The sequence below is a fragment of the Panicum virgatum genome, chromosome 2N (genome assembly GCF_016808335.1).
Source record: "Panicum virgatum strain AP13 chromosome 2N, P.virgatum_v5, whole genome shotgun sequence".
Taxonomy (NCBI): Eukaryota; Viridiplantae; Streptophyta; class Magnoliopsida; order Poales; family Poaceae; genus Panicum; species Panicum virgatum.
The window spans coordinates 65,692,884-65,716,320 of NC_053146.1; the positions used below are offsets into that span (position 1 = coordinate 65,692,884).

General features: G+C 45.0%; 5 protein-coding genes across 8 annotated transcripts; 3 read left to right on the plus strand and 2 right to left on the minus strand.

The window, feature by feature from the left end:
- Positions 1 to 775: 775 nt before the first annotated feature.
- On the minus strand, positions 776 to 3,117 carry LOC120661851 (transcription termination factor MTERF8, chloroplastic-like). The gene is made up of 2 exons (XM_039940838.1): positions 1,778 to 3,117; positions 776 to 1,107 (listed from the first exon to the last, which is right to left on the minus strand). The coding sequence occupies exon 1, from the start codon at positions 3,006 to 3,008 to the stop codon at positions 1,830 to 1,832; it is 1,179 nt and encodes a 392-aa protein (XP_039796772.1). The 5' UTR covers positions 3,009 to 3,117; the 3' UTR covers positions 776 to 1,107; positions 1,778 to 1,829.
- A 1,225-nt stretch (positions 3,118 to 4,342) lies between these two features.
- On the plus strand, positions 4,343 to 6,473 carry LOC120661852 (probable calcium-binding protein CML13). The gene is made up of 7 exons (XM_039940839.1): positions 4,343 to 4,494; positions 4,622 to 4,741; positions 4,843 to 4,879; positions 4,954 to 4,981; positions 5,397 to 5,549; positions 5,953 to 6,055; positions 6,178 to 6,473. The coding sequence occupies exons 2-7, from the start codon at positions 4,624 to 4,626 to the stop codon at positions 6,249 to 6,251; spliced, it is 513 nt and encodes a 170-aa protein (XP_039796773.1). The 5' UTR covers positions 4,343 to 4,494; positions 4,622 to 4,623; the 3' UTR covers positions 6,252 to 6,473.
- Positions 6,474 to 8,253: 1,780 nt separating this feature from the next.
- Positions 8,254 to 10,453, minus strand: LOC120661853. The gene is made up of 3 exons (XM_039940840.1): positions 10,250 to 10,453; positions 10,032 to 10,166; positions 8,254 to 8,680 (listed from the first exon to the last, which is right to left on the minus strand). Exons 1-3 carry the CDS (start codon positions 10,373 to 10,375, stop codon positions 8,516 to 8,518), a joined length of 426 nt encoding a protein of 141 aa, XP_039796774.1. The 5' UTR covers positions 10,376 to 10,453; the 3' UTR covers positions 8,254 to 8,515.
- Positions 10,454 to 12,320: 1,867 nt separating this feature from the next.
- On the plus strand, positions 12,321 to 16,829 carry LOC120661855 (protein WEAK CHLOROPLAST MOVEMENT UNDER BLUE LIGHT 1-like). 4 transcript variants are annotated; one of them, XM_039940844.1, is made up of 5 exons: positions 12,321 to 12,521; positions 13,798 to 13,985; positions 14,064 to 14,483; positions 14,606 to 16,044; positions 16,102 to 16,821. In XM_039940844.1, exons 2-5 carry the CDS (start codon positions 13,824 to 13,826, stop codon positions 16,475 to 16,477), a joined length of 2,397 nt encoding a protein of 798 aa, XP_039796778.1. In that variant the 5' UTR covers positions 12,321 to 12,521; positions 13,798 to 13,823; the 3' UTR covers positions 16,478 to 16,821. The 4 variants fall into 4 exon arrangements, with proteins under 4 accessions (XP_039796778.1, XP_039796775.1, XP_039796777.1 ...); XM_039940843.1 differs by having other exon boundaries at positions 12,329 to 12,521; positions 13,787 to 13,985; XM_039940842.1 differs by having other exon boundaries at positions 12,329 to 12,521; positions 13,787 to 13,985; positions 14,606 to 16,821.
- A 1,335-nt stretch (positions 16,830 to 18,164) lies between these two features.
- LOC120661856 (probable calcium-binding protein CML10) lies at positions 18,165 to 19,129 on the plus strand. Its single transcript, XM_039940846.1, has one exon. The coding sequence runs from the start codon at positions 18,208 to 18,210 to the stop codon at positions 18,577 to 18,579; it is 372 nt and encodes a 123-aa protein (XP_039796780.1). The 5' UTR covers positions 18,165 to 18,207; the 3' UTR covers positions 18,580 to 19,129.
- Positions 19,130 to 23,437: the final 4,308 nt, after the last annotated feature.

Here is a 23,437-nt window from a genome sequence, read left to right on the forward strand (position 1 = left end):
TGGCGACAGGTATGCCTTAAAGACAGTGATGATATTCTAAAACCTAAACAATTAAATTAGACCCAAGGTAGCATTCAATCTTATACTAGCATAGTGAAAAGTGAAATTTTGAAACACGGTGTCAGTCTGTCAGACTTCTGTTGTGCAAAGGCAATGTGAATTTCAGGCTGATAATTTTAGCATTAGGTAGTATTAAAAACAAAACTGAACAAAGGGGATAACTAACCAGAAAATTATTCAGTTGGTTTCACGGAACAAGCACCATGACATTCTATTTGGTTTTCTGTTCTAACAGAACATGTCAAAATATTCACCCTTGACAGGAGTTCTCACAGAAAGCAACCCATCATGATCATCTTTTAACCATCCATAATTCTTCAGAAAAGAAAATACAAAAGATATTTCAGTGCCAAAGGTGAATTATCAGCTCTCAATTTGATCTGGCATGTGACCTTTATTGTTGTTGGCTCTTACAAATTGTCCAAATCTCCAAGCTATGAGTTAGGATAAGAACTGCAAAAGGTACCATAAAAAATGGACGTGTTCTTATGAAAACAGATGTTAATATGAGCAAAGACGGAGTAAATCATTCTTGCCAAGTCAAGAACACATCAGGTATCTCCCTCCAAGGCTATAAGTCCAATAGGGTTTACTCAATGCTTTTAAAATCAGAAAGATTACGGTACATGTTGCCTTGGTTTGGTTATAATAGGAAGAAGCTAAATTTTTAGGGTAAAATAACCTCAATTCTGAAAAGTAGAATAACAACCCAATCAAATGCAAATTCTTCCCGTGGTGCACTTTCAGAGGGGAACAGAAGATAACATGCAACTTGCACAGTGAGTGAATTTGAGTGGGTACAGTACAATATAACATACACTAAATTCTAAAAAGTAGAATAACAACCCACTCAAATGCAAATTCTTCTAATGGTACGCATTCAGAGAAAAACAGAAGATTACAGGGAACTTGCACAGTGAGTGAATTATACACATCACTCCGACAGTTAGAAACAACTTGCATGTCAGCATGTTACGGCAGGTTGGCAAACCAGCTTCCTGGATCAGGACCACTATACTGCCGCTCTATATTCAGACACTGTTAGACCTGCAGGAACAGACAACTGATCTATTATCAAGCTGATCCAATGAACTGTATAAAACATTGTTCAAAGCAAACTGTAAAGAGCAAGAAGCAATTAGAAAGTGGGAATACGACAAATCTTCTGAGATATTCCACCTATATATCTTTAGCAAATCATATGAGCCTGTGTATCTTTAGCAAATCATATGAGCCTCTTGGGACTGAATTAGATGCAGAAATATCATTTAACCACATCATCAGGTGACATGTTAGGCTCTAGCAATGGTCATTGTGATAGGCAGTAACTCAACAAAAACCAAGTACAACGAACCCATGTGTGTCGTGTATGGATAAATACATGACTAAAAATATATGCATAAAGTACTATGTATGCATATGTATCCACAAGTAGGGCTTTACCGTTTGACTAGCTTCTTGTTCTTCAAAGGAAAAAAGACACTTCTAAAACCATGTAATGATGTAACCAACAAGTGTTCTTTTTAAAATGACTACTGCACAAGCTCACTAGCCCTGAGCCGAGCACTTAGCTTGCCACTAAAGTCATTTACGTACAGTATACACCCTTAATATGTGATTGAAAAAAAATGATTACAAAGCAAATATGTACCAACCAAGAACTAAATGGTGAACAAAGAAGCATTTGCACCAGTGTTGAATTTGTAAAAATACCTACTTGTCCTTTCCACGAGACCACGACTTCAGCAACATCCAATTCAGTCTTTTGACTATGCAATTCCATTCGTCACCTTCCCCAAGCATTTGGAGGCATAGTCATCGATAACGCCTGGGACTTGTTTTTTGAAAGGATGCACAAACTTTTCCACAAAAATCTTCTCACACACCGAGGCGGTAGCATAGTAGTCTCGGTCATCCTTCAACAGTTCCTTCGCCTTGAGAATTTTAAGCAAGCTATGCCGGGGCAACAATCGCCGCTCAACACTATACATGAGCAGTGCTGGCCTTCGCACAATATATGGTACCTCCAGACCAGCATCCCTCGTCAAGAAATCCATATTTCCCTGAAGCTTTTTCTCAGACATACCCAGAACATGAGGTTGCTTCCTCACCATCGCCAGCACATCATCCTTCGAGAACCCAATGCTGTGTAACAGCCGTATTCTCCTAGCAACAACCTCCTTGCCAATAAAAGCAAGCACAGCAAGCGCGTGGTGGAACATCCTCGCGCCACGATCTATGCCCAACTCCTCCACTCGCTGGACAGTCTCCTTGACAAGCTCCAGGTTCATGGTGAACAGCAGAGCGGAGAACCTAGGGGCACAAGCAACCTTAGAAATGTCCAGGCCGCATTGCCGGAGGAACGCCACATTGGGCCTGGCAGTCTTGTCGGGATCCCGCGTGAGAAGGCCGGAGCACCAGCTAAGGACCCGCAGGAGCCTGTCGAAGGATCCGAAATGGGCCACCCAGAACTCGACATTGTCGCGAAGGAACCTGCTACGGAAGGAGTTGGGAGCAAGGGGGACGAGGCGCGCGATTTCGTCCGGCGACAGGCCGAGGCCGCGCAGTTCGGCAACGCGCGGAGCCAGGGTCCGCTCCACGTTGTAGCAGAGGAAACTTGGGTCCATGACGACGGCCCTCCCGATGTCGGCGGCGGGAACGCCGAGGGTACTCTCGAGGTAGGTGAGTACTGCTTCGGGCTTGGCGCGGGACCGGAGGTGGGAGAGCCTCGGGGCGGCCTTGAGCGCCTGCGCCTGGGTGAGGCCGCAGCGGGAGACGAGGTAGTCCTTCACGGAGAAGGAGTCGGAAGAGGACGCGGCGGCAGCGGCGGAAGAGGGGAAGAGGCGATGGGGGAAGACGAGGGGAGGGGCGCACGGGGATGCAGGAAGGCGGGATGGGGAGCGAACGATGCGGGAGAGGGCCGCTCGCAGGTGGGAGACGACCACCATGGCCTTCCGGCGGTGGTGGACTGGTGGCGGCGGCGGAAAGGTAATCGGCGGAGGAGGTGAAGATGGTTTAGTGGGGACCAGTCTGGATTTTGGAATAGGGTTTTTCCAAAAGGAATTTCAAAGAATTGCTCTTTTCTACATAAATTTTTTTTGATTTTCTTCACAAAACATAACCTCGAGCCAAAAATTTTCTTTTGTTGATACCGAGGCAAAAGTTGTGTAAAAAGAGTGAAAATATACCTTTGCGTGTGGATATCTTGACATTCTAGAGCAGCTCGAACTTCGAAGCATCTAGCAGCTTGGCTCCGCACTCCCAATGTACAGTAACTTAAGTAAATCAGACGTTAAGTCGTTCTCCATAGCTTTGGCCGATAGGATATTGAGAGAAAATAATACGAAAGAGGTAGTCCCTAAATTTATCAAGCAGATTTAGGTTTTAAGATTCACTAGCTAATATGTTCGTATGTTGCTACAGACAATTATATAAATATATTAATTAATATAGTATGTGTTGGTTGAGGATTTTAGTTTTTCTACATACAATTATATAAATATATTAATTAATATAAGTTTTGTTCGCTGTGTTGGTGCTGGAGGCTGTTGCTGGAATGGTGTGAGAGGAAAATACTGTTGGCTGCCTGGTGGCTGGAGACTGCGGCTGGAGTGGTGTGAGAGAAAAACACTACTGGCTGGCTGGAGGCTGTTGGAGCAGAACAGGGTAATAGTATGTGTTGGTTGAGGATTTTAGTTTTTCTATTTTACTCGCCAAACACTAATTTTAAACAATCTCGAACTTTTAAGTCAACAAACGGTCACCTAGATTCTGAATAGCTGATTGACGGATAAAAGATTCTGAATAGCTGATTGACGGATAAAAAAACAATCAGTGCTCTGAAAATAGCTCTTTATTTAGTTCTCTTCAAAATTCCAAAACTTTACGAAATTTCTCGTCACATCGAATCTTTGAATACATACATGAAGTATTAAATGTAGCTAAATAAAATAACTAATTACACAGTTTATCTATAATTTGCGAGACGAATCTTTTAAGCCTAATTAATTCATAATAAGACAATAATTATCAAATATAAATAAAAATAATACAGTACTTTACAACTTCACTTTTAGTCATCTCAACAAGGCTAGGTCAATATGATTCCTGCGGCATTCAATCCTCACGCCACACATCAAAAGAAAAAAAAAAGAAAAGCTCAAAATGGGCCGCAATTGGGCCGAATCTCGTGATGACCCGCACTGCGCAGCGCGTGCCCTGCTGGGCGTGTAGAAGGTGTTCACCTCCCCCGCGTGCGCAGCGCGTGCCCTGCTGGGCGTGTAGAAGGTGTTCACCTCCCCCGCGTGCCTCGTCTCCGTTTCTTCCCCCGTTCCCTTCTCTCTGGGTCTTCCTTTCACGGCGGCGCACGACTGGGCGAGCGGCGGCGCAATTCGGTCTTCGACGTGCCCTTTGCCGGCGACGAGCACCCACCAGGTATGCCCTCCCCTTCCTCTTCCCTTCCTTCTGTGCGAATCGGAGCATCCCGGACCTTAAAAGTAAGCTCTTTGTATTCGGATCTGAATCTGACCCAGTTACGATATGTATATATTACCCTAAACAGCCATGTCCTACGCTGGGTCCGCCCCCGGAGAGAGGCCTAGGACTCGCCCTCATGGCCTCACCCAGCAGAAGAGGCAGGAAATAAAGGAAGCCTTTGATCTTTTTGATACTGATAACTCTGGTACTGACAATTTCCTCTGGGGTTTTCCCATTCCATTGTTTCCACTGTTTGCCTCATTTTACAACTGTTGATATCTTACTCAAACATTTTTTATGTCTCAGGAACCATCGATGCCAAGGAGCTCAATGTTGCCATGAGGTAAGGCTTCCAGTTTCATTTTAATGGACGAGGAGCAACTGTGACTCTAAATTTTTTTCTTTCGTTTATTACAGAGCCTTGGGATTCGAGATGACTGAAGAGGTATTGTTCCTCCCCTCAGTGAATCCTTTTTACTAGAAAGTGCTTTGCAGTTGTTTCTTGACCCCTCTGTCTGATTAGCCACATGACAAATGCCATAGCTCTTCCATTCATGTTGATATTGCAATCTTGCATAATTAGTCTTCGAATGAGCTTAAAGTTGTGCAGCGAGGCACAGTTCCTGTTGATATGACTGCACCGGGTATTTCCTTTAAACCGTATCTTTTATTTCACCTTAGAATTAGCTTGTTGATGAAATCAAAACCTACTGGCCATGATGTGTTGCCCATCATGAAATTCATAGCCACATTGCCTCATATTTTCAGTGCTGTCATTCTGTGTAGCATGGCTCTGCATTCTTCTATTGAGGAAATCCCTTGAAGTAACACTTACCACTCATTTCTTCTGGATACTGCAGCAAATCAACCAAATGATTGCTGATGTTGACAAAGATGGCAGTGGAGCAATAGACTATGAGGAGTTTGAGCACATGATGACTGCCAAAATCGGAGAAAGGGATAGCAAAGAGGAGCTTACAAAAGCATTCCGCATTATCGACCAAGATAGAAATGTAAATCATCATTGCTCTTTCCTTCCTGCAACCCAATTTTTGTATGATTGTACTGGACCAGCATTTTGCCTGATCAAGTAGATTTTTATGTTTTCAAGTATGTCAGCTTCATATATTAGACAATGACCATGTAGATTTCTTCTCTAGTCAACAACCCCTCAAGTGGTTTTGACAACTTAAAAATGATAGTAACTAATAATTGCTTCTTATACATTTTTGCATTCTCTCTTCCCTAGCGTTGTGGGTGCAAAATTTTAGTAATATATTCTGTCTTGAGTTTAATGGAATTGACTGAGATTAGGAAACACAAAATACTAAGCTACAACTGTTCCAAATTCTAACATGGTATTCCCATCGGAGGATGCTTCTGTAACTCTTCAAGTATGTTATGTTATCCTTGCAGGGAAAGATTTCAAACATTGATATTCAGCGGATTGCCAAAGAGCTGGGTGTAAATCTCACCCTTGAAGAGATCCAGGACATGGTGCAAAAGGCGGATAGAAATGGTTAGCTTTGTGCTGACATCCTTCTGTGTGTGTATATACAAACTAGAAAGACCCTGGTACAATTTCCTTTTCCCAACTGAAGAAACCGTGTGATTTGTAACTTGGTTTCCGGTTCATCACAGGTGACGGTGAGATTGACTTTGACGAGTTCACCAGGATGATGAGGAGGACCAGCTACGGCGTCCGTGGCAGGTGACGGTGATGAGTTCACCAGGATGACGGGGAGGACCAGTAAGCTTGATTTCTGTGCGGGCGCTCGATGTTGTGCAGTTGTTCTAAAGGTACCGTTTGTGCTGTTAATGTGTTGGCTGCTGTAGTCACTCTGAAGTTGTGCTTCACAGTGGCATATGATGTTATTAGGGCCCTGTTTAGATACGATTCCGTAAATGCAAAAAAAAGTCACATCAATGTTTCCACACATGTATGGAGTACTAAATGAAGTCTATTTACAAAACTTTTTGCATGGATGGTCTGTAAATCGCGAGACGAATCTAATGAGCCTACTTAAGTCATGATTTGCAACAGTGATGCTACAGTAACAATTCACTAATTATTGATTAATCATGGATTAATTAGCATCATTAGATTCGTCTCGCGATTTACAACCTATCTACGCAAAAAGTTTTGTAAATAGACTTCATCTAGTACTTCAAATTATTAAGATTTTTTTGCAAAATTTTTTTGCAATGAAATTAAACACGGCCTAGGTTTTCTAAAGACTCGTATAAGAATAATAAATGCTGATGTCCCATCAGTTTGTGAATTGTGGGCGGTGTCCATTACGGGTGGTAGTGTCTGCACATCTGCTCTGGTTGTGTTTGGCTGGCTCTAAAGTTGGGCCGGTAGTGTCTGCTCGTTGGATGGTTCTAAAGATGGGCCGGTAGCTACGGTCTGGCGACCAACTCCAACAAATTAGGGAAATAGACTTGACTAGCTAAATTTGAAGCAAGAACAGTAAAAACCCACATCCAAGAGACTCTCCATCCTCCTCCACTCGTTATTCGGGTCGCTATCTCCTTCCCCTCGATAGCTTTTTTCCCCGAGCAGACTCTCCTCGCTATCGTCCTCCCGGCGGTACCCCTCGGCGGCGCCCCTCGGCCTCGGCAGCCCTCGGCCTCCGGCGGCGCACCTCGGTGACGACCCTCGGCCTCTGCGGCCCTCGACCTCCGGCGGCACCCCTCAGCCACGGCAACGCTCCTCCCATGGCCCGTCAGTGCCTCTCCTCGAGCTCCTCCAAGGCCCGCCCGTTCCTGCAGTCGGGCTAGCGGCCAGCGGCGGGGCTGCGCGCGCCCGCCCGCGCCTGCAGTAGGGCTAGCGGCCGGACGGCGGCGGCACGCGCGCATCGGCGAGCGGCGGCCGGCGGTGAGGGACTGCATGCGCCTCCGACGAGATGCAGGAGGTGCGGCGAGTGTGAGGAGCAGGAGGGTGCTGACGCGGTGGGGCATGGCTGTCAGTGGCTGCTCGCGAAGAAGGGGATGGGATGGGAAAGGGAATGGATGGATAAGCTATTGGGTTTCACGTACTTTAGATAGCTAAATAGCTAGCTAAATGACTAGCTAAACATTATTTCGTTATTGTGATTTGAAGAAACTGTCGGGGATGCTCTAATCTGTCGAGCCCTTTAATCCTAAATGGGACACTTCCACGGCGGGCCACGAGATCTGTTGCCGGAGCCGGAAGGAAGAAAGAAAGCCCACGACGGCGAGGAGACAAACACGAGCGGCCAACAAAAAGCTTCTTTTCCTGCCGTGCCAGCGTAGAAAGCTGAGCCCCCGCTTCCAGAGTCTGAAAAAAGGCCCTGTCGCTTCTGCACAAGTGCACAGTGGGACGGGTGAATGCCTTCCACCGCTACCGGCAAGTTTTCAGCCACATATTTGTTGTCTCGGGACTCATGATCTGCCCCCTATGATTAGAATATAAGATGGGTCCCATACGTTGCCTCATACTTGTGCCTCGCCATCCAGGCAAGTTTCAAACTCCCAACTTCCTCAGCCCACAGTACTGCACTGCCGCCTTAATATTCTAAGGACTTTTGTGATATTTATATATACTTTATAAAGAACTTTCGTACACTCAGACAAATCGAGCCTGGATAGAACTGGAGAAGATTTGACCTATTTATACATTTTCATAACAATCAGAATATCTGAAACCATTCTTCATTTTTTTAGAAATTCATAATGTTCAAATAATTCACATACTACTCTTGACTTTCCCACATTATTTTCTAGCATCCAATATATTTCAACACATTCTGCAAACCAAATACATGGACAGTTTCGAATCACTCATGCACGTGCCATGTCCAAAATAGAGAGGCGAGCATATAATCCAAATATGTACACATCAGATCTAAAAACTCAAAGGGAAAAAGTGGAAAGAGGATAAAATGTGATCTGTACACATCTGACTGAACTTTCTAAATACATCAAGACCTCGTTGTTAATCATAAGGTGAAGATCACACTAAATGATTAGTAACCACATCAGAAGTATGTCTCTGCCACCAAAATGAAAGAGAAGGTTCTCCCAGTCTTTCGTGATCCTCCTCATTTACCATGGAAAATTCATGTACCATCAAGTAATTAAAATCCATTACTGTGATGTTCTGGATCCACATTCCACCCTGAAAATGCATTTGTAATATCTAGTCACTCATGTTGGTTTAATATCTATTTACATGGGGCACAAAAAGAAAGCAGTAAGAGGCCACTTTCACGCTATATATTTTTTTTATCAATGTCTAAGTAAAAAATGAATCATTTAGCATATAGCTAAAAGCTAATTCAAAATAATTCTTGCTAATTCACTTGTTTGCTTGTTTTCAGCATGAGCAAATAGCTAATTCAAAATAATTCTTGCTTTCTAAATATATAATAGAAATGACACTACCTTGAAATCATCTTTACTCAGACAATATGATTTGCATATGAAATATGATTTTATTTCTGTACTGGTTATATGCTCACATAATATGATTTGCATATGAAATGTGGTTCCACTTTTGTACCATCACACTTTTCAACCAGCAATATGGAAAGATAGGTGTAAAGTTAAGAAGCGGGACCTAGTTGCATGTAGCACTAGTTAACTTTACCAAATTGAAGTAGAAGTGATTCATTTTCACAATTGCAAAATGAATAAATTTCCAATCTCCTACTTGTTATAGAAGAAGTTCATTTCACTAAATTGAAGTCGAAGTAGTGCATCAACTTGGTACTATGACATCTGTGCATATGAATCAACAAAAAAAAAATTGGAAATTTTAAGATTTGAGGTAAACTGGTTCAATGCATCAATAAAATCAATACATCGATAAACCTTAAAGGATATCAAAATGGTCCCCACACACGATCAGTCCACTAATCAAAATGCTTGGATTTATTCATGTACAAAATGGCTATAACCAAGCAAAGTGGTAATTAACTCATTTGAATTCAAACAAGACAACATAATAGCTATAAACGGTACCACATAGCACAAATAATATTATGAGTATCACCTTTGCATAGAAGGAACTAGGAAGCTGCTATGAAATACTCTTTTGCAGCAAATGCAGTGGCTTGGGCAAGAACTGCTACTGTATATACCAGAGCTGAAGTCATTGACCAATGATCTTCGCAAGGTGTGATATATTTCTGAAACTACGAGTAATTAAGAACAAAAGGCAGGTAAACCTTTTTGTCCCTGTTACCAGAACAAGTTATAGGCCTAAATCTCTGCCATGAGAGTTTTGCACTGGAGGTGTATCAGATAGTGTAACAAGCTAGATTTCCAGTACCAACTATTATGGTACTGTTTAAGGATCAGATTTTATGGAGAAACATTTGTGCATACGCATCTTCCGTACAAACAAATTAGAGCAACCAAAATTCATGCACAGATCTGAGCTGAATAAATCCGAGCATGGTATTCATTTTGTTGACAAGATCTGTGCAAGACCCAATAACTTTGCAAAAGAAAAAAAAAGAACTTACATAGGGTTGGCTCGAGGATTGGGGCAAAGCCCCAAATTGACCAAATCGAGTCTTATTTAGATCCATTACACAACGGATCGGTGTAGGAGCTAAGGGCTGCCGCGTCCTCAATTGAAATGATACTGATTGTCGAATCTACATCGACATTTTCTTTTTTAGCGGAACTAATTTCAAACAAATCAAATCGGTGTGCAAAAAAGATGTGTGAAAAATAGTACCTGTAACATTCGCTGCGCCATGGGGCCTTCCGCGGAGCTGCTCTTCTCCGTCTCCAGGGTCATCTCCTCTTTTCCGCCATGGATTGGAGGGCCGAGCTGAGATGATGGTGCACCCAGACCAGCCATGGCGCAAGTTGGCTTGAGAGAGAGAGAGAGAGAGAGAGTAGATCTACCAAGGGAGAAGAGGTCTGACCAAGGGAATCCAATGCAAGAAAATGCCGGAACCGGATCCGCTGCAGTTGGCCGCCGTGCAGTTGGGTCACTGCCACGTGGGCCCCACACGGCAGTGACCCAACTGCAGGGGAGGTAACTGCAGCGGAGCCTCGTCCGAAAATGCCTCACGGTGTGCCTGGGAAGGTCACCAGCTGTGGGCCTGCGACTGGAAGTGGTGGGACCAACTTGAATGCAGGAATCAAGTTGCACGATCCTTGGCGCACAATCAACGGTGAGAAATTTGCCATCCCGAGCCGGCACCGTTGGGAAAACCACACTCCAGTGGGACGGGTGACGGCTCCGGCCGCGGGGCTCGGAGCACGCGGACCACCCATCTGTATGCTCGTCGTTCGACTCTCCGCCTCCTCATTGCGGTCCGCGCCGCGTGAGCTTAGTTCCGTCTCCGTCCACGTCCGCCGCGCGTCGCTGTTGCCACGCAATTATTTCGCTCGTCCCGCGGCGCCATCCATCATCAGGCATCAACCCGTGCGGCGCCCGCCGTGCCCTGCAGATTTCTTTTGGCTGGCTGGCTGGCTACTGGCGGCTATTACACACACACAAAAAAAAGACATGCGCAGCTGCCGGCTGTATCTGCCAAGGACATCTGAGCGAATTCTAGAGGGAAAGAAATCAACAAAGTGTTAGTATAAGAGAGTGTCATCGACATAGTTATCAAAATTGAAAATTTAAAAACTGTGCCAGTGGAGTGTCATGGTAATGACACTCCTCTCATATTTCATGACACTGCTCTCTCCTCTTTTCTCATACTATTGATATATATTAGTAAATTTAATATCCATAACACTCTCATGACCTAGGATTGTCCGTACAACATCCTCGACTCTTGTACCGATCGAGATCCTAATGTTCCGGCAAGGCGTCCGGCCATTACTCGACGCTCCCTCGTATGCGGTGGCTTAGGTGGGGCATTCACTACGGGCTCCAAATGCCCGGGCGGCGGGATGCCTCCTCTCCTATCGTATCCACCAGGCCAACAAAACGAACACCCTTCGCAGCCCGCACCTCTCGCAGTTAAAGCAGCAGCAGCAGCAACTTCTCACGCGTTCTTACGGGTAAGTAAGTTTCACGCGCGCGTGTACCCGGAGCACGGGACGGAACGGAACGGACGGAGTGGGGGGACGCGCTCGCGTACAAGCGCCACCACGGAAAGTCCACGGAGCTCCACGCCCCAGCCCCAGGACGTCGCGCTAGGCTCGGGCCCCGGCGACCCGCCGCCCGCCCCCCGCGCGCGCCGTCCGTTTCCCGATCTTAGCGGGAACCGACGGCGGGAATCGGCCGCCGGGCGCCGACTCGCCGCGGAGGGCGACCGAGAGGGGCCCGCCGTGCGCGCGGCTGGAATCTTGTGCTTTGCTTCGTCCACTCGGCAAATCACCCGGCTTTGATTAGTGGAGGGGTTGTGGTGAGAGATACTCCTAGTACCCGGATGGGAATGGGGAATCAAATCAAATCTAGCCGATCGATCGCTAACCTGGTGGCAAGTTTCCGTTTCGCACCTCGTGCTTTGCGGGTTTTTCTTTTTCTGATCTCAGCCTTTCCCAACAAGCACATGGTGACACGTAGCTACCTGTATTTGGTCGCCATCACTGCTTTCCCAACAAATGTGTTCGACTTCCTCCACGTCTTAGCCCCTTAAGGCTAAAACAAGGATTGCGGAATTTTCATAGAAATTTACAAGGAACAAAATATGTCTCCAATCACAACTACCTCTACTTTATCATAAAAGATTAATAATAGTGTAATTTCATTGCTCGAAAAAAACAATAGTGTAATTTCAGCATAGCTAGAGGCTGTTTCCGCAAAAGGAGTCCAATCCATTTCTCGCGCTAATCCCATGTGTCCAACCGACCAGTGGAGTCGCGAGCCAGACAAATCCAGCAGCACATACACACACGTACACCCCCGCCTCTCCTCAGAATAAACAGCAAAAAAAGGCAAGCCAAGAAGAATCAATCGCCAGCACCAAGAGCGGAGATCCAAATCGCCGCAAAAGGAGCCTCCAATTCGCTTCGCCCGCAAGGAAATCCCTCAGCGCGATCGGGTAAGTCTCCGCCCTCCCCCTTCCGCTGCAATCCGCTGTTCATTTTGCTCCGCCTTCTGTGTCTGCTGTTGTGTTGCCGGGAGCGATGGTTCTGAGTTCATGGTTCTTCTTCCTCTTGTCTGGATGAACTGCTACGAATCGCTCTCTGCTCCCCTTTCGCGTTTCGTTTTGGTTCAGGTACCCTTACTCTCTTAGGCGCCACAATTGCAGGGAGTCTCTGCTCTTGGATTGGAAGTTTGGAACTGGAGTAGGAACCATGCATAGCCACTGAAAAAGATTTTTTTCTTCATTTTGATGATAGTTCAGTCCATGGATTGGGAGTTAGGGCAGACAGCTCGGTTGCATAGCATAGGTCGTAGGCGCCATGAAATCATCTATGGACAGAGGAAAGCTTTTCGCTTTTCCTAATGTTTTCGTGGAAGAAAGGGATGATATGTTCTCTGCCGTCCTCGCAATTAACTTTTTTTTTAACGAATCTCACAATTAACTCTTTTGATTAATCACTTCAGTTACCTACATGCTGCATGTTTCTTGTTTCAGCCTGTTTGGTAGAGATATTGTGGGTCCTCGGTAATTTTGTACTTTACCTACATACGTGTATGAAGTATGAACTTTATCTGAAAACTTACAAGCCACAAACTTATAATATACTCCTTGTGGACCTGTACGGATGAGAAAAATTTAATGGGTGTCAAACATTCAAATTCAGTACAGATAGAGTTTAACATGGCTGGAGCTATTTAGGGACTTCGCACATTATTGTTAGCAAATAATGAAGTTGTTGGGTCACCTGGCCCGGCACTGCATTTTTGTTTTGCTTTTAGCTAGCCTTTTAGGTGCTAGGAAAATGGGTAGGTTTTGTCTGGATGTCTGCTTTTGTTCGTTAGGAAAAAGTTGAATTAGGTATTCCAAAGATACAGGTTCGGTGCAGTAGCGGCTGAATTATTGCAGACAAAAAAGTTGGTTCAATCTCAGCTGGACGATGATTGGTGAATATTTAAGACTGGATCCAGTGAAGTTTTCTTGTACTGGCTGATGACATTGATAGAACTGACTCTATGAAATAAAAATCTGGCAAATGGTGACAGCTTCCTGAATATTTAATTTAACCCACTCAAAAGTCTGTGTTGAAAATGCTACTTCTCATGAAGTCATGATAATACCACGACATTTTGCAAACTTTTTGTGCTTATCTGTTATCTATGTGCTACAATCATGTTTTCTCTACCTGATGAGTAACATTTTGTTTGCAAAATAATGTGTAGGAGCAAACCAGTTGGGGGTTAGAGAAAAGGCTAAGAAATGGAATCGACTTATGCCACTGAAGAGAGTAACTACAATGACTATTCTGCAAATGCATCTTCATCTCCAACAGGAAGTTCAGAAACTTCAGTCGATTTACCAACTTCTACAGCCAAGGAAGTTCCTGGCAATATTGCTCATGAAGGGCCAAGGGGACATGAGGTGAAGTCAGCGCAAGAAGCAATTGAGAACTCTAATCTGCATACAATTTCTGCTGATAGTTTGAATTCATCCTTACAGGTCCCAGAAATGCGGCTTCCTGATCTAACAGAAGACCATGTGGAATCAAATGCGCCTTCAGATACAGGTCCTGAAATGCTGACTAATTCAGGACGAACTGAGGCATTCATAAGCTCAACAAATGATAAGGCAGATCCTCCTCCTTCAGCAGATGCAATTGAAGTGAACAGTATGCCTGTAAATGTCCCAAATGGTACTGGAGCTATTCTAAGAGCTGAAAGGAAACCCAAAGAAGATAAGACACATTATCAGACTGATATGGCTAGAAAGATGAAAAGGAAAGAAGATTCAGAAACAGCACCTGAAAGTCCATACCGAGGCCTCGTTGATACTGCAGCACCTTTTGAGTCTGTTAGGGAAGCTGTCACCAAGTTTGGAGGCATTGTTGATTGGAAAGCTCATAAAGCTCAGATGATCGAGGTAGTTCTTGATAAATCAACACTATATATAAATCAAAGAACTTTAGTTATGGAACTGAAATTGTGTTTTACATAGTCATTTTTTTGTCAGACTGCTCAAAAAGTTTTTTCCCTTGCATGCAGAGACGCAAGTTCGTACAACTTGAACTTGAAAAGATTCAAACAGAAATTCCACTTTGCAAGGAGGAACTAGAAGCAGCTGAGACGGCTAAATCCCAAGTTGTTGATGAGCTAGAGCACACCAAGAGACTCATTGAGGAGCTGAAGCATCACCTGGAGAAAGTACAGGTTGAAGAAGCTCAGGCAAAGCAAGATTCTGAGCTTGCACAACTCAGGGCACAAGAAATTGAGCATGGAATAGCTGATGAAGCTAGTGCGATAGCCAAGACGCAAATGGAAGTCGCTAAAGAAAGACATGAAAAGGCTGTTGCTGAACTTAAGTCAGTAAAAGAGGAATTGAGGTCAGTACATGAACAATATGCTACCCTAATCGATGAAAGAGACACTGCAATCAAAAGAGCAGAAGAGGTTATATCTGCAGGAAAGGAGATTGAGAAGCGAGTGGAGGAACTGACTTTAGAATTGATTGCATCTAAAGGATCTCTTGAGTTGGCCCATGCTGCACATCATGAGGCAGAGGAACGCAGGATCAGTGCTGCATTGTTGAAGGAGCAGGATTGCCTTGCTTGGGAGAGAGGGTTGCGTCAGGCACAAGAGGAGCTGCAACAACTAGACAGTAAGCTCGCGTCCAATAAAAATATGCAGCTCAATATAGATGCAAATTTGCGCAAGTTGCTTAACCTCAACTCGGAGCTGTCTGCCTATATGGAGAGCAAACTGATTGAAGAAGCTGAAGGAGCTTCCAAGGAGCATGAGTCTGAAGGTGCTAAACAAAATAGCAGTTCGATTAAGGAAGCTCTAGCATCAAAACAGAAAGAGCTTCAGGAGGTCAAAGCGAACATTGAGAAGGCAAAGGCTGAGGTCAGTGTGTTAAGATTTGCTGCCATGACACTCAGATCAGAACTAGACAATGAGAAAGATTCACTTGTCTCGTTGCAACAGGGGGAGGCTATGGCATCAGTTGCAGTTTCTTCACTAGAAGATGAACTTAACCGGACGAAACGAGAGATAGAATCTGTTAGGTCCAAGGAAGCAGAGGCCCAAGAAAAGATGGTGGAGCTTCCCATGGTTTTACAGCAAGCGACTCAGGAGGCTGAGGATGCCAAGGTAGCAGCTCAGTTAGCTCAAGAGGAGCTGACGAAGGCCAAGGAGGACTTCAAGCAAACAAAGGCTGCGGCAGCTACAGCAGAGACCAGGCTATCTGCTGTTGTAAAAGAAGCAGAAGCGTCCATAGCCTCGGAGAGGCTAGCGCTCGCGGCAGTTCAAGCATTGCAAGAAAGCAAAGAGGCGAGAGACGTTAAGAATTCTCTGAGACAAGTAACACTTCCTTTAAGCGAGTATTATGAACTCAGCAAGAGAGCACATGAAGCTGAAGAACAGGCCAATGAGAAGGTGGCAGAAGCATTGGCACAGGTGGTGTCGGCAAAGGAATCAGAATCAAGGAGCCTTGAGAGACTAAAGAAAGTGTCCGGGGAAATGGATGAGAAGAAAGAATCAAGGAGCCTTGAGAGACTAAAGAAAGTGTCCGGGGAAATGGATGAGAAGAAAGAAGCTCTTGAAATCGCATTGGAGAGAGATGAGAGGGCGAACGAAGGGAAACTAGCTGCGGAGCAAGAACTGAGGAAATGGAGAGCTGACCATGAACAGCGCCGCAGAGCTCTGGAAGCCGCGAAACGTGCAGTGAATCCTTTGAATGGTCCATCTAGGGTATTTGTTGAACAGAAAGATCCATACCACAACGAGCAGGAGTCCAAGCTACAGATGTCAGGAAGTAGCTACGAGAGCCTTGCTCCAAATCAAAAGTTGCAGAGGAAGAAATCGCTGTTCCCTATGATGGGTTCGGTTCTATCCAGAAAGACCCGGGCACAGACGTGAGATAACAATACCTAGACTCCTAGGACTTCAGAAACTTCATTGCTGTACATTGCTGTAATAAGTTGATTTTTTTTTCTGGTCTTGTTTCTAAAGAGCATTTATTTATTTATTTATTTTGTCTTACAACTTGGTGTCCGGTGGAAGGTGTAATTTGTTGGTATAAACACCGGACGGCGTACTAGAATATGTGTATACCATTTTTTTTGGGTAACTCAGTAGGTATTCATGAATTTTGTGAGGAAATTGTTCGTGTCATGCAGTCCAGTGGAGGTGTACCTCTCTATTCTGTAATGTTTCTCTGAAACTGAACTGTTTGAAGTGAGCTGGTTACAGATCTTTCTGAATGTTGATACTCCTGCGACTGTGCTAGCATTCTTCTGCCCTGCTTTTCCCTTCTTTTGGTCCTCTCTCCTTTTCCTAGTCAGTCAACGAATTAGAATCTCCATCATGCTGGCCCTATTAGGGCCCGTTTAATTCCCAAAAATTTTCCTACAGTACCCGTTACATCGAATTTTTCGACACATGCATGAAGTATTAAATGTAGTTAAAAAAATAACTAATTACACAGTCTAACTGATTAGCACGAGATGAATCTTTTAAGCCTAATTATTTCATGATTGGACATTATTTGTTAAGTAACAACGAAACGTGCTACAATAACTTTTCGCCAACTTTTTGCAAACTAAACGGGGTCTAGGTAATCTGCTACCATCCACTTGAAGTAATCTGTCCCACGATCAGGACCGATCTTTCAAAGATCCTATTCTTCTGTCTTCTTTAGTTCTTCCTTTACATAAGGGCCTACGCAGAGAACACCTATCCATTCGTTGCCAAAAAGAAAGAAAGAAAAAAAAAAGCTAAGCATCGATCATGACCTCGGTGTGCTGAGAAGAACCTCGCGAAGCCAAGCGAGAATAATTGGATTTTTTGGTGCAAAGTCTAGGATCAGGGGCGGATCTAGCGTGGGGGCTGGGGTTGCGCCAGCCCCCCTACATGCTTGCACATCAAGGAAAAATAGGGGAGGAATGAGGGGAAGAAGAAGAGAAGAAAGAAGGAGAGGGGGGGCTGGAGGAGGAAGAAGGATGTCAGCCCCCCTGTCCATGAATCCTGGATCCGCCACTGTCTAGGATGGTCTTTCTGCCAATAGATATATTCTTCAGAAGGACACACCTAAGATATTGCAAACAGAACAGAATGAGCACCACACCAGGACGACGAACCTAGACTGGCTTTAGGAGATCCATGTGTTCGACAGAAAGAAGAATACAATTTTTGACGGAGTCAGCAGCCTTTGGCATAGGCTGCATATGCAGCTGAATATGAAGTGATTTTCATGGTGGGTCTGATTGCATCACTCCAACCCAACCCAAGATCAGTTACGATTTACAAGAAAGCATGGTTTCGCCCTCGTTGAACTACACCAGCTCTCACTGAGATGTCCGCACAAATGATCAGTTGTCCTGATCACAACACTGAACCGTCCAAGCTTGGGGATTGAATCGAACCTGAGAAAAGAGGAGGCCTCCACATCAGACCTGAGAAAAGGTGATGCCCATTCTCACTTAGCTAGCTCGTCAGGAAAAAGAGAAATAAAGAATCAAATAACGTGAGGCACGCGTGCTTGCACGCAAGAGATCCGATGCTGCAGGCTAGTAAAGCACAAGCCGCCCGCATGCTCTCCAACAAGAACCGGACAACAACGCTAGCAGAACAGCAATCGACGAGCTAGCATGTTGCCGGCACCCGGCACCACTATAAAAGGAGGAATCGATAGATCAACCTGCACTCCTACCAGAACAGCTAGCAAGAAAAGCACACCAGCCATGGCGATCCGGGGCGTCGCCTCCTCCCGCGAGGACATGACGCTGGAGGAGTTCAAGGAGTGGCTCAAGCAGTTCGACGCCGACGGCGACGGCCGGATCAGCCGGAACGAGCTCCGGGAGGCGCTCCGCCGCCGCGGCGGATGGTTCACCACCTGGAGGAGCGGCCGCGCCCTTCGCCACGCCGACAAGAACAACAGCGGCTTCCTGGACGACTCCGAGATCGAGAACCTCGTCGCCTTCGCCCAGAAAGATCTCGGCATGAAGGTATCCACCTGGTAGAAGAGAACAACGAACCAAGCAGCGCAGGGGGACAGACAGCTGCACCATCCTCCAGCATCGATCTGTGACAGAATCTGGCTATGAACTGATCGATGAGCCACCAGTGTGTCGTTGTATTGTAGCGCCTAGTGTTAAGTTTAGTGTTTACGTGTGTAACCAGCTGCATGAGGATGGGCCTCCTCCACGGTACTGCAGAGGGACTCACCCTACTAATGCATGGGTCCCCCAGATCAGTGGGAGTAGTGTGTTTGCAGTACTGCAGAGGAACCCCTTCCGCTACATGCATGATGTAGAGTTGTGTGCGGCTATGGCTATATCCAGAAATACAAGAAATTGAGAAACTGGACCTTCTCACGCCTCCTAGGTGAGAAGATATAAGTTTGAATCCTTTAAACTTTGAAGGCGTGTACAATGAAGGTGATTAGGTGAAAAAAAAACAGTTTTTTCAGCATGTCATATGCATCAAGTTCCTACAGGGTGTGGGATGAGATGCTTAAGTTTCCATGCACCCAATACTTAATATGTGTTAACAAGGTGGGTTTTGTGCCAATTTAAGCACATCTTTTCCCTTTGGTTGGATTTGTAACGTAATAGAAATTATGCTTCATCCAGACAATTTTGTACCATGCATATCAAGTGTGTAGAGCTCAAGAAATTCCTGAAGCAATATATTCCTGAGGTTGGACCCACCATACATTATTGTCCTGAGAAAATCTTGAAGCCTGCTGAATGCTTTTCATGAATTTGATTTTTTTTTTCTTCAGAATATCTATCTACTACTTTGTATGCGGACTTGCATAGATTCGTATCTGCAAATACAGCAAATAATCCATCCCTGACATATCTGGTATAGTATATCTAAGATTCTTACTATTAAATCGAACAGCAAGCTTGTGATGTAAACTATGAATATGTGTTGCATCAAAGGTATAGATGCGATCGAAGTGCTCCAAATAAAGTTGTCCATCGTGAAAAATGCTGATAAAGGGCAATGGAATAATTGCATATCTCCGCATTATTGAAACAGAGGTACATACCATGCATGGTAACCTTACTGTTGGCAAACAAAGTGTACCTTACACGTGTACTAATAAACAAGCTTGCACAAATTTCACCAAAAGTTCATTTTCTCTGTACAAAATATAGTAGATCATGGCGGCTATGCACCTTGACAGGTATTATTGCAAACCACCGAGCGTGCAGATAGATGCGAATAAGTTCTCAATATGTCGTCGGAATTCAGCAGATCAGTACCAACACTCAGCAAAACTTGATTCCTCAAGCTAATTAATTAGGAGTGTGTAGAGCTCAAATAGCGCAGTTGGCTAGTTTTTTATATTCTGGTATTTACCATTTTCAAAATTTAAAGTAAATAGATGCATAGATTTGGTTAAGTCATTCCAATATGATTTATTTATCTTATCCTAATGGCGTGGCGTTGACAAAAAATGTAACGACCCGGCCCAGGATAACAGCTAAGATCTACTCTACACGTTGAGTAGACCACACCTGCTAAAGGTTCGAACCAGAGTTAATAGCTTCCCAGGTTGGTTCGGCTCCCTCTCTACTTTCAGTTTGGGACAAAGGAGCTAAGCTCCGCGGTGCTACAGTAGCTTGCGCTCATACGGGACAAAGGAGCAGGATCACCTCTCTTGGGCCACGTCCCATACGTCTAGTGCTACGATCCTATGTGCCACGCCCGTGGGTTCACTGCCAACAGCCCATGTGTGTCCGTCCACATGCTGTTGGCATCTGTGTTTCCACGCGTCGACGTGCTCATGTACGCGCACTTCTGCCCGTACGTGGCGTGAAACCGCGAGAGTATGGCTCTGATACTCCTGTAACGACCCGGCCCAGGATAACGGCTAAGATCTACTCTACACGTTGAGTAGACCACACCTGCTAAATAACTCTCTTGCGTTTTCGTCCTCGCTTCGCACAAAAAGTTCGAACCGGAGTTAATAGCTTCCCAGGGACCGGCTATTTAAGCTGGTTCGGCTCCCTCTCTACTTTCAGTTTGGGACAAAGGAGCTGAGCTCCGTGGTGCTACAGTAGCTTGCGCTACAGTAACCCGCGCAGCCCAGTCGGCCCGTGGGCCGTGACAAAAAATATGGCGTCGGAATTTCAGCAGATCAGTCCAACACTCGGCAAAACTTGATTCCTCATGATAATTAATTATTTATCTATTGAGAAGCCCACATTTCCGAGTTCACTGCATGCTGATTATTCCACGAATCCAAACGCTCTAATCAATTAGCCTGATTGATCAAATTGAATTTCTAAAGAAAAACTCAGAATATGGTGGCATACCACCCACCATTAACTTGATAGAGTCATCAAAAGATTTATCAACTCAGAATTGTCTTTACCCTCTGCCTTGTGTGTGAGAGCCTTCAGCAACTGCACACCCTTTATTAGGAGTGTGTTATCTTAAGTTGCATTTCTTTTCAATTTGGTTTAGCAGGAAGAACGATAAAAGCCTACAGCATGCCAGCATGTGTGCCTGTGTGGGAAAAAGAAATTGGGATATGGTGCTACTAGCGTCCGGACATCCGATGGGAATTTCCCATCAAACGCTGAGAATGCACTCTTGCAATATGAAAAATTAATGTTTGCAATATCAAAACCATGTACCGAAACGTATAAAACATATCCGGATGCGAAGGGTAAATTCCCGCTGCAACATCACATCAATGTCTCATGCAACATCAAAACAAGATTACTGCAATATCAAATTTATGCAGGTGAAACATGAAAAAAAAATTACCTCTAGAAAATCAACCCGCAGCAAGGACACTCCCATGTTAACATGAATCTCGACCTCAATATCTCGAATCAAACGTTGCAACATTCAAAAAATTATAGGGTGGGCTAGGTGGGCCCTGGCCCACCCTAAGATTTGGCCCAAGCACTTTTATCCTCTGATTTTCTCTTATTTGCCCTTATTTATTATCTATAGAAAAATAGCTTCTAACTATTTTATTTTGTACAACAATTGATAATTGAGTTGAGAATGCGAAGAGTAAGAAACTATACTTTTTATAAGATTAAAAAATCTTGTGTTCGCCACGGCTGGGAACATGCATCCCTGGCGCGACGGCAGCACGAGGCGTCGGCATGCGCAGCTGCGGCCAGGGACGGGTGGCGCCAGCACGGCCGCATGCTCACCCACCAGTCCCATGGAGGTGTGCGGGACGCGTGGCACTGGACATGCTCGGATAGACGCTGTCGGGCCATTAGGGCAAATACAACGGTGAGACAACCCCCGTCGACTCATGCCGGACTCATGCTGTTCGAAGCAAAAACATCCTACACGGCCCTCATTTACTCAGGAAAGAGACTCCCGTTGTCGCCTCGTTCGTCTACTGCATCGGCGCGTGGTCCGATGAAAGGCGACGAGTCCAGCGTGCGTTGTACAAATGACTCCCGAAGGTCGACGGTGGCATGGATCTTGTGCGCGCAGGCACTCGTACGTGGGGGATTTTTCCCTTGGTGGCAACACTGCGCGCCTGCTCCAGCCTTTCCCCCGGAATCCCCCAAAGGTACGCTGCTATATATCCCCTCCGCCCTTCAAATCTTTCCCAAATCTGGACCAAGATAATAGACACCCTGGTACCATGGTGTATCTTATCTGGACCATCCATTTAGACCATTGGAATGTGTTCTGTACCTGCCATATGCCTATAAAGTGTATGTACTTTTGGTAGTCCGTATCTATACGTATACACTTATCTCGAGGCATACAGCTGCTCTGGCGTGTGAGGATTGGTACTATATGGTCTGGACGCCATCGGGATGGATTCATTTCAAATTTTGAAATCCAGATCCACCTCTCGGGGTGGAAGACGGATAAGTCATCGGTACACCGTGCAGCTGTGAGTGGTCTTATCCTGTCCATCCATTTTTGCTTCAAGCGCTCAGATGCTATACCAATCCCTCGTATATCAGTTGTATTCTATTTTTCTTTGAACCATATCGTGAGATGCTCCCTGCACTCCTACTCAGAGACAGAACATAAAGTTACCTCGTAGACCGCACTAGACCCATGGTAAAAGGGAAAAGCTTGTCACACCCGGTTTTAAGGACAAAACCGAATGCATAGCTATATGTATGCCAGGATCAAGTTTCATACATATAGAGACATCATAAGTGAATAATCAGTACAATATCACGAAAAAGAAAAACTAAAATAATTAAAAGACTATCAGAGTTTACAGCTTATCCTGGAAACGGAGACTCCAAACTTCACAGGCAATCGACTGGGGGTTGCGTACGCCTAGAACTTAGCAACAACTTCAATAGACTCCACCATAACTTTCTCCTTCTGAGCAGCAGTTAGCAAGGGTGAGTACACTTATGGTTGGTACTCAGCAAGGCCACAAGAAATAACCAGAATGTGATTTAAATCCATCTTTAAGTTTATTAATCATGTGAGGGTCCAAGCCGCTCTTGACCGTGAGCACGGCTAACCGGTTAGTTTTAACTCTGCAGAGGTTGTACACTTTCACCACAATTCGCGTAAAAGTTCCGAAGAACTTTGAACCCAACCACGCAATGTGCTAGCTAGGCACAATACCACACTTCCGAGGTGTGATTGCATAGGGACGCTACGAGGCCTTTACAAAGATTCCCTAACCCATGACAATCCGCTAAGGTTTCAAGCCAAAGCAGTCATAACACTGTCCTAATGAGGTGGTACCTTGCCAAAGGACCATTAAACAATACCAATTGCCCCAAGAGGACCGAGCTATACCCCGTCGATGCATCCCCTCTTGCCCTTTCGGTAAGATTGTCACAAGCTAGAGTCTCTAATTAATAAGCCAAGACCAGAGCCATATAGTATTGTGGTTGTACGGTT